Below are 10,566 nucleotides of genomic sequence, written 5' to 3'. Positions count from 1 at the left end.
GTAAATATATGAATAAAATATATAAATAAAATATATATGCGTGAATTTCATATCAAAATCTAAAAAAATATTTTTTTTTTATCGCGTACTCTGTAAGACTGGTAAACATATATTATTCAAATTCGAATTTTCGCTGCGTGTCTCGTCCCACAAACTTGTCCAATCCCGCGGCCTGCTATGTAATATAAAGTAGATATCCCGTACCGTTTCCTACATATTGTGCCATCATGTTTTTTGCAATGTGTCCCGTCCTGTTTCCCACTACGTGTCTCCTTCCCATTTCCCGCTCCTACTCTCACTCTCGCCCCATTTTCCATGACATTTTACGTCTCGCTTTTTTATCAACCACAAACGTCAATTAAACATTTTTTTGTATTTACTATTACTGTTATTTACTACAAAAAGTAAGTGTGCCAATTTTCAGCTTTTTATCTTGAAAATTGTATTAAGTCCCATACAATCTTTCACCCGCCCTATGAAGTTGAGGGTTGAGGGTTAATTTTAAGCTTTAATCTGAAACACGTATTCATTACTTCGTTGTAAACAACCAAAATCCAAATTTTCAAGTCACTAACTTCAACGGTGTAGAACTTTCATATTCACAGTTTTTCACCCCTTTCACCCCCTTTGAAGTAGAATTTCCAAAAATCCTCTCTTAGTGCTCACCTACACTCACCTACATGCCAAATTTCAGATTCCCGCCCAGCAGTTTCGGGTGTATGTTGTCTGTCAGTCAGTAACGGAAGAGTTACTGATACATAGATACCTCCATACTGCGCCCATTACATCTATATCAGACTTTAATCGATAAAAACAATTTGTTTATATTCTGTTTACACCTTTCTAGAAAATTTTAAAGTAAATTAGCTCCGTGGATTGTTATTTTAATTTTCCTACAGGACCCTCCTCATTTTCCGGGATGAAATGTCTATAAGATGTTAACCCGGGATTCTGAGGCATTTTTGATTCATAATTAGTTTTTCAATTATCCTACGGGAACCTGACCATTTACCGGGATGAAATGTCTATAAGATGTTAAGCCGGGATTCTGAGGCATTTTTGATTCATAATTAGTTTTTTAATTATCCTACAGGAAGTAAATGGTCAGGACCATTTACCGGGATGAAATGTATCTAAGATGTTAACCCGGTATATACATCCCAAATTTCAAGCAAATTGGTCTAGTAGATTTCGAGTGATGCGCGTTCAGACAGACAGAGAGACAGACAGACAAAAATTTCCAAAACTATATTTTCGTCATCTATATCAGTAACTAAGTATATTCCATGAAGAATTTTAAAAATATATCCAATGTACAAATTTGACCTTTCTTCAATTTTATTATATGTATTGATTTTCATGAAAGCGCCGTATGAAATAATTACGTTTCAACGTGTTCATTCTGATCAGGCATTTTATTCTGCAATAAAATGAATTCAATTTTAGCGGCCCGTCCCGGCTTCGCTCAGGTAAAAGATATACATTTTAACCCATGAATCACTCTATCTATTTAAAAAAATCCACATCAAAATCTGTTGCGTAGTTTCAAAAATCTAAGCATACATAGGTACTGACAAACAGCGAAAAGCTTTTTTTATATTATTAAAAAAGTTGTTTTATATTATGTTGTGATTGGTATTTGAATAAAGATACACAAGATGAGGAGCTTTCTCATTCGCTTAATATCATATTCTCAAATGCACATTCGTAAAAATAAGATTATTCGACTATTTTGAACCCTCAAGTTTCAGTCAGTGGTAAGTAGTTATACTTACTAGTGATGTGCCGCAGAGAAATTGAGTACAGGAAACGACCACTAGTTAGTGGTCGTCCACATGTTAAAATTTATTTATTTTATAGATAGCACTTTTGCAATCCTGTTTGTAAACTTTTTTTCAAGTATTAAAAAAATATTTTAGTGGCTCATTTCTTATTTTTCATTTAAAGCAACAATCCTATTCTATGTTTCAAATATTTTGTATCATTTATTTCTTAATAAGTGAGAGGAGAAACGAGTGTCTCTTCACGACTGTGCGTTTGTGAATTGATCTTGACATTTTGATGTGCGATATTTCAATTTGCATCGGCACGCGTCAACATTGTGTTCTGACTATAGGATTTATAGCCGAAATTTAAGAAGGTCGTTTCATCCTCAGCCATTGAGCGTGTGAGAGCAGAGTCTGCTTTCTTATTACAATATTGAAGACTGAATAATATTACTGTTAGTAAAATGAGAACAGCTATTATATTGTGTAAGGAAAAAATGTATAACTGCATAAATAAATAAATCATTTGACAGTCAATACGCTACTACTCCAACTCTGACAGAAAGTTTAATGGATCATTGTTCTTGCACACAACAGTATCATGAAACTAAAACTGACAACGAATATTAATTATAGATTAATTTTAATAATTCTAATTTCTAATTACCTGTAAGTATTACAAAAAGGTTTTTGCATTTTACGCCTATTTTGACTCGTTATTAAGAACGACAGTATTAGGTAGTTTATTATTGTGAACTTAACTGCGATGTTTACTTGGCATATTTAATTTGGACCAAATATGGATTTTAATTCTTGTTAAAAATTTACTTTGGTACTTCAATCAATATTCACCCCCCATTTGGCCCGGGTCTTGGATGTTTATCTATATATGTATTTGTTATAAAATATAGTATCGTTGAGTTAGTATCCCATAACACAAGTCTCGAACTTACTTTGGGGCTAGCTCAATCTGTGTGATTTGTCGTAATATATTTATTTGTATAAATTCATCGATTTTATTCTATGATGTTTATTATTTTAACATGGAATGAAGACGAACAACATAGTCTCAAATAATGAGTAAAAATACAACCAAAGGTCGAAGGGGGTTAGACTTGCATATCTCATATCATACTAGGTAATATGTAAATTCAAACCTAGTTTACCTTACTTTTTATAACTAACATATTATATTAACGGGATTTAGCACGAACCCTTTTTATTTAAAGTAGCGTATTATTAAGTCAATATTATTAAGTAATATATAGGACAAGTGTGGTAAACAAGTGCTGGCCGGCAATTTGTACCATGTTTCCATCTTCAGTCGATAAGCTTTAGAACCCAGGGTCCACTTTTCTTCTCCACGTCGTCGCACGATTTTATCCTTGGTTGTCTATACACATATATCATCATTGAAGACGAATGCCCTTATTTTTTAAAATAATCTGGGTTTTATATACGGTTACGAGTATTTTCATCATCTATTATTTTCAATATATGGAAACAACATGAGAATCTGCTAGACTGCTTACGTCTAATCTGACTACAGATAGATAACGGTCGTCTTTAGGTCAATCGTCATGCTAGATGCCTACAGGCACTGATTAACTCCAATCTCATAACAACAAAATGTGTTTGTTTTTACTCAATTTTTTTCTATTTCTAACAAATACCAAATAACATTTTTTCTTGATTTAGTGTTAGTTCTAGAATGGTATTCGTTCAGAATAGAAAATAAATTTTAGTTTAAACAATTACCAGTACGTATTAAATCTTATTATTCAGCAGTTTAGAAATTCAAGTTTTAATGTAAACGAACAAAGACAAGAAATAATACATACCTACCTAAGTAATCTATTATCTTTTCTTGTTAAGTTTTAAAACAACTGTAAGGTAGTTAAGTATATAATTTATAAAATTTCAATATAATTATTATACCAATTTCAATAGTAAATATCACATTGCCTTTTTATTGTTTATAAAATAACTTATATAAGATAGTACTCTATTGCCCATTAAAAAGCAGTTATAAACATTAAAATTAAAGAAGCAGTTTTGATTGAAAATTATAAAGAAATGTATAGGCTCAAGTCGAAAAGACCTTACAGATATAATTACTTGGCATTAAAGATAATTCCAAATAGAGCCTATAAGATTACAGGTAATTAGAAGATGGCACAATTTTATTATTTTACCCTAGTCATATTAAAGCTTAATCCAATCAAGTCAAGTAAACTTAAACAGCAGGGGTGGTATTCGCGGCTTCAGTCGTTGAAGCGTCTATGGCGCTTGATTCAGCAGGAGATGATGATTCTTCAGATACAGGGGTGGTAGCAGCATTGGCAGTTGATGCAGCTTCAGATGATGACTCTGTTGATAATGCGTCAGATACGGGTGTTGAAGAAGCGTCAACTTCACTTGGTGTTATATCAGCACTAGAACTTTCCGGTGCTGCTGTTGAAGATTCTGAATTTGTAGTTGATTGTACTTCAGGAGCAGTAGTCGAAGACGGCTCAGCAGAATTTGTAGTCGAAGCAGCGTCGTTAGCTGCTGATGAAGACGGTGAGGGAGTGGATGATTCTTCTGATGGTGCTGGTTTATTGGAATCAGTCGTGGCACTGTCTGAAGGGTTTTCAGGCGTTTCAGGAGTCTCAGGGGCACGTTCCGATGGTTGAGTGTCGCGTGCTTGTGGTTCAGATTTCGACGGCTCTGGTGCAGATCCGGAACTAGCGCTATCTGCCGATTGTTTTTCGCTAGAGCTGTCGGAGCTCGGAGAAGGAACTCTGGGTATATGGTCACCGATGGGTCGGAAACCATTTTCGTCAGCGATGTATCTATTCGAAAAAGAAAAGAAAAAATATTATATAATTATTTCGCATTTGACTTTGACCCGAGACTTTACACATAATCACACTTTCATGTCTTCAAGAAACTGTGAATGACCTAATTTTAATCTACTCTGAAAAAACAAAAAGTTATTCTTTTTACATTTATAACTTGTGAAGATAAGATAAAGAGGTAAGTAGAAACAAGCGTCTGGCAATGTTTTATGCCTATAAATATTAATTAGGTAAGAATACAAAAAATAGCATGAATCTGGTTTCGGAATACTACATTATAAAATTTTGTTTTAACAAAATTAAATAGCAAACACAACATGGAGCTCAAATGAAACAGAAGCTATATTATATGCACACACAATATTTACTTGTTATGCTCTATTTTTACGTATATATTATTATCCCTCAACACAAAGAGAGGAAAGACTGTTAACGTGTCGTGCATCGTAACTCTCAAACTTTAGTCTATTTATTTTTTTAAACTGTGCGATCGTGACTTAATCGAAAGTGTTCTTAGTCATGATTGTTTGTGTGAATGTTGAGAAATTTATTTCCCAACTTAACACCGGTTTGAAGGGGTCAGTGTGAAGGTAGGTAAACTGTATTTTTTAGGGAAGTGATTATTTATTTTACCTCACAGAAATGAGCGTGCCATCGGGGGCTGTATACGAGTATGATCCCTGTTGCACGTGGATCTCATTGCTCTCATCACTGTCACTCTCGCCTCCTTCATTGCTGCTGTCCGACTTTCCTTTCCTGTCCGACTTTGGTAAAACCTTATCGTACGACGTTTCTTCACGTTTGATCCCATTGCCAGTTTCATAGCTGAAATAAATTTAAAAAATATTTACTTCTATAATCTATATCAACAATTTTAATGTACCTATTCCTGGAGCATTGGCCTTACTAATGGATAAGAATATGGGCCAGAATATGACCTACGAAGCGGTCTAAGGGAAGCAATATAATGTTATACTAGCGGCCCGTCCCGGCTTCGCTCGAATAAAAATACAATAAATAATATACCAAAACCTTCCTCAGGAATCACACTATCTATTAGTGAAAACCGCATAATAATCCGTGCAGTAGTTTTTATGTTTATAGCGAACAGACAGACAGACAAACGCGGCAGATGTTTTATTATATGTAAGTATATACTGAAAGTATCAAAATCATAATCTGTGGATAAAGTATTAAAAAACAAAAATTGTTAACGAACGTATTTTTTTTAAATCCATATCAATACTGAATTCTTGTCATCGTTTAACTACCACGATCGTTTAAAAATTATTAATTACAAAAACACAGATGGCTAACGAAGTTAAATTAATTATTTAACCATACATTCATCTAACATTTTTTTATATACACGATAAAATTAAATATCATGCTAGCTGATTAATTTTTTATATTTTTTTCACAAATAGACAGGATTATTAACAACATTAATTTTGTTGAAACCTCAACTGATTTTTTTTATAATGGAATTTGTCCATTGACTAATGGAATGTATTAACGGTTGGATTAGATTAATCAATCAATATATTTTTATCATTTCAGAAAATTAATAAGTAAGTTCTTACGTAGATTTTTTATGAATTAGAGATGCCCAATCTCTATATATCTTTTTCTCTCATCTATATCTCATCTATATATATTTTTAAATGTTTAATTAATTAAAATTTGTATTCAAAATAGTAGGTGTTATTGTATGTATTGTTTGTAAAGAAAAGCTGTTAGTTACACTTTTAGTAGTAAAAAAGTACAACCGTATGTACTCTTAAAATTATTTTATGATTTTGCTTAATTTTAGCTCATCCGAAGGTGAGTTAAATTGCAAGTTCAAAAGCACTTCCGGATCTCAATATTCGTGAAAACTGAAAATAACTTATTTCAATTTGAGCTATAATTACATTCTCTAAATTTTTATACTACATAAAATAATGTAATCATGTACCTACCTAAATTTGTAAGTGCCATTTGGCTCCAATTCGTCTGATTGCGAAACAATTGGGATCACTGTCGGCTGCTGCTTTTCCGGTGGCGTGTCGCCCTGTGCCGGCGCCGCCTGAACGCACCTCGCTACCAAACACACGCATATTAATTTGTAAAACATCTTTACTGTAAACACTCCAGAATCCTAATGATGAATGGTACTCCAGACTTCATGAACACTTATATGTAAGACTCAGATATTTACACTACCCTCCCCCCGCCTTCCGGCGGAACGAGCCTTAGTGGACGCTAAATACTTCAACCTTAGCGCTTGACAGAGAGGTTCTTCGGAAAATTGCACAATCGCCTTGGTGTCAACAATGAGACATTATTGTTGACGAGCTCCTCTGATTAGAAGTAGACGGAGCGACCCCCTTTTATCGAGACAAAAATCCATGTTTTGCGGATCGAAGCGGAGCAGCCGTTGGTCTATATTCTCGATAGTTGAACCTGTAAACAATACACTATCTTATCTGTGTCATTTAGGTTAAATCATCACAAAATCACCTGAAGCCGTGGTTTTGACACGGATGATGCTGTCATTTACGAAATAATTCAGCAGTGCTGAAATTGTTTGACTGTGATTTTTATATATACCTAGTTAAGATGTGTGTCGTGTGAACTGATTGATTCCACTTTAAATGCCTTTCTCTCATCTGAGCGTATTCCCGGAATCTTCTGCAGCCAAAAAAATTAATACATTCGAAAAGAAAGAAATATTTTTTTTATTGTACATATCAATGTTCATTGATTGCACATTATATCTAATGGATACATATTGACGAGAAATAATATTAGTACCTATACCTATACCTAGTTAGCTTATATAAATAATGACATTATGTCGCTTGCGATTGTTGTTTTTAGACCTCGTCCAAAAATGTATGCCCAATGCTGTAGCAATCAGTGCCCAAACAATATTTGGCAAACAGCCTTATTTTATTATTAACGATGAAATCCAAACATTTTTGTAAGTTACGCAAACAAAAAAATAATTTGATTGATGATGTTGATTAATTAATTGTCAAACAAGCTAGACAAAACTTCCGCATATACAAAGACTATACAAACGTTGATGTCACGATTACAACGAACTTAGATAAAAACAAAATAAGAGTTTAATTCTTGTCAGACTAGTATTTTTTATACAAATATAAAAATAAAACAGATTACTTGGTTTAAGTTGATCATCTGATTCATATTCATTACGAATTCAATCGCGTGTGTGTGAAGTTGCATAGTGTATTTCATCTAAAATAATGTTTATGACTAATTTTATTAAGATATTTTTGCTCTTTATAAATGTTGTTAGAAGTAGTGACATACCTAATGATGCATATAAACAAACACTGGACAGAGTTGTGAGAGAAGTCTATAAATACAATATACCGCCTGAGGAAGCAATACCTGTTGCAATCGTTTACGATAAAGATGGTGATCGAGAAGGAAAATCCATTGATCATAAAGTAAACAACACTAATATAAATATTGAAGCTAATAAGAAAATTAGTGACGATAAATCCCCGACGGTAATTAGAGTAACTAGTGATTTTAGTGTCAAATCTGGTGATACGGACAAAGTAACAGATACACCTAGAATATCTGTTACAACTGAAGATAATCTCCAAATACCTGTAGCAGTAATATATGATGACAAACCTACCAACGTGAAAAAACATAGAAAGGCATTACGGCGATCTAAAATCCGAAATCAAAATCAATTAAATCGTCGTCCTGATAATGTAGAACAAACCATGTTAAGTAATAATGATACTCCAATAGTAGATATACAAAATACAAGTCAACAACAGAAAACATCAACAGAAAAAATTAATGAAACGGGAAAATCAAAAAAAGAAGTAGTTCTTGATAAAACAAAGGTTCGACAAGGAAGTCGGGAACGTGATCCAGTTATACCAATTCTTCAATCTGAAAACAAAGTTTTTGGCAATAGCGGTGATTTCCGATATAGGTACTTTATATATGATATTTACATTTTGTTTATTTATTTGTAAGAGATTTAAGACTAAAAGCACGTTTTTTTTAGTTACGAGGGTGGAGATGGCACGCAAGTTTTTAGTACTGGCGAGTTAAAATCATACGATGATAACTCTAAGGGTGAAGCTGTAGTAGGAGGTTTTTCATATACGGTAAGTTTACCTACAGTTTTTAGGAAAAAATGTGTCCACTACTTAAAATTTACCCAGCTATTGAAGGTGAAGGAAAATTTAACATAATGTGCACTTAACTATAATCTAGTAAATATACAATATTTTTAATTGATACTGTTCAAAATTAATTTGTAATGGCTCCTACTTACTATCGGCGAATTCAGACAGATGCCGACACGAAGCAACGGTCATAGCCCAGTTTGTATATTACCTTTTTTGCGGCATATGTGCGTCGATAGGATGAACAGAATATGCGTCAAAAGCACCGAATTTTGACGAACTTGCGGAAAGTGTATAGGCATTGATAATTTAATAATATATTTCAGGATAAAAATGGCCAAGACTTTAGCTTATCTTACACAGCGGATGAAAATGGCTACCGGCCGGTAGGCGCACACCTTCCCACGCCCCCTCCGATTCCTCCGGCCATTGAGCGGGCGCTGCGCTACCTCGCCACCAAACCTACTCCAGAGTCTGAGACGGTCACAGATTCTAATGAACCTTCAAATTGATAACATCTTCCTAAAAAAGTTTATTAAACATATTATAAATGCGAAAGTTTGTGAGGAAGTGTGTATGTATGTTACTCTTTCACGTAAAATCTACTGGACCGATTGTTGTGATTTGGTACACGGGTAGCAATAACATGGAATAATACATACCCCGGGGCTCAGCTAGTACATTATACATCTGGAACGAAGAGGTAGTTAACTAGAAAATGCCATTTCAAAATGAAATGATAAGCGTTTAGGAAGCATTTAACTTTAAACATCGTAAGTATATCGTTGAAAATATTTTTTAGTAAAACGGTTTCTCTCTTGACAGGTAGGTATAATAATAGTAAGTGCATCGCCGTGCTCGGCCCATGTGTATCAATAAATAAATTAACTAAGGTATCGAAGGATGCAGATATAATGCAGAATCTTAAAAATACATCTCCTGGACCTAATAACTATTAGGGCATGTATTTTAAATGTTGATTGATATGATTATAATCATTTTATTTTATTATTTAAGTTTGTGGTTGTTTTACAGTTTTTCATAAAGAACATATTTGTTTATTTTATGGCATAGCATGGCTATAAATGGCATCAATATTTTAATAATATATTCAAATATTCGAGTTGCATTTGCATTAAAAATGTTATGTATCTTCTAAGATCGAAATAAATATATATGGGTATATATTAAAACGTAATATACAATTAAAATATCTAACAATAAAAACTTAAATGACTTATTATATCGTCAGCTATAGCAGTGATATCCCTGGTACTACTAGTAGGTACCTGTGCAAAATACTAATAATAAATTTGTACAATAATACTTAATAGACATTACATTCATATTATTACACTGTCGGTGACATAAACATACAAATTTTTATTTCCTACTATAACAAGAATAGGGTACTTAGATGACAAATTTTTATTTTGGTGATTTTTCGAAGGCCCTTATATTATTAGTAACGACAGTTCAAACATACTGTGATATGACAATGCTCTCAAAGATATGACAAAAATAAAATCACACATTTTTGGGCTCGTCCAAACGCTCCATACTAAATCGTTCTCCAATGTGGCGTTACTAAAGAGTTATAATTTAGAGAAAAACTATGTTCAACAGCTATTTCTATGTTAATTTTCTCCCAGTCTACAGAATATGTTTGTCTTTTCACCGCACAGGCGGTGGCGTCACTTTAATTTTTTTTAATTCTGATTGTTCTTTAAAATAAATCTGTATAGTCAGAAATAAAACAGTAAGTATATGTAGTTGGACCAAAATATAAATGAT

At 33.2% G+C, this 10,566-nt stretch overlaps 2 protein-coding genes across 2 annotated transcripts; one reads left to right on the top strand and one right to left on the bottom strand.

The window, feature by feature from the left end:
• Positions 1 to 2,226: 2,226 nt before the first annotated feature.
• On the bottom strand, positions 2,227 to 6,928 carry LOC128670553 (uncharacterized). The gene is made up of 3 exons (XM_053746301.2): positions 6,568 to 6,928; positions 5,240 to 5,431; positions 2,227 to 4,600 (listed from the first exon to the last, which is right to left on the bottom strand). Exons 1-3 carry the CDS (start codon positions 6,720 to 6,722, stop codon positions 4,003 to 4,005), a joined length of 945 nt encoding a protein of 314 aa, XP_053602276.1. The 5' UTR covers positions 6,723 to 6,928; the 3' UTR covers positions 2,227 to 4,002.
• An 862-nt stretch (positions 6,929 to 7,790) lies between these two features.
• Positions 7,791 to 10,098, top strand: LOC128670552 (uncharacterized). The gene is made up of 3 exons (XM_053746300.2): positions 7,791 to 8,573; positions 8,649 to 8,751; positions 9,099 to 10,098. Exons 1-3 carry the CDS (start codon positions 7,861 to 7,863, stop codon positions 9,282 to 9,284), a joined length of 1,002 nt encoding a protein of 333 aa, XP_053602275.1. The 5' UTR covers positions 7,791 to 7,860; the 3' UTR covers positions 9,285 to 10,098.
• The last annotated feature ends 468 nt before the right edge of the window (positions 10,099 to 10,566 follow it).

The sequence above is a fragment of the Plodia interpunctella genome, chromosome 6 (assembly GCF_027563975.2).
Source record: "Plodia interpunctella isolate USDA-ARS_2022_Savannah chromosome 6, ilPloInte3.2, whole genome shotgun sequence".
NCBI classification, from domain to species: Eukaryota; Metazoa; Arthropoda; class Insecta; order Lepidoptera; family Pyralidae; genus Plodia; species Plodia interpunctella.
Note: the sequence above shows the minus strand (reverse complement) of the source record. Positions and strands in the feature narration are given on the sequence as shown.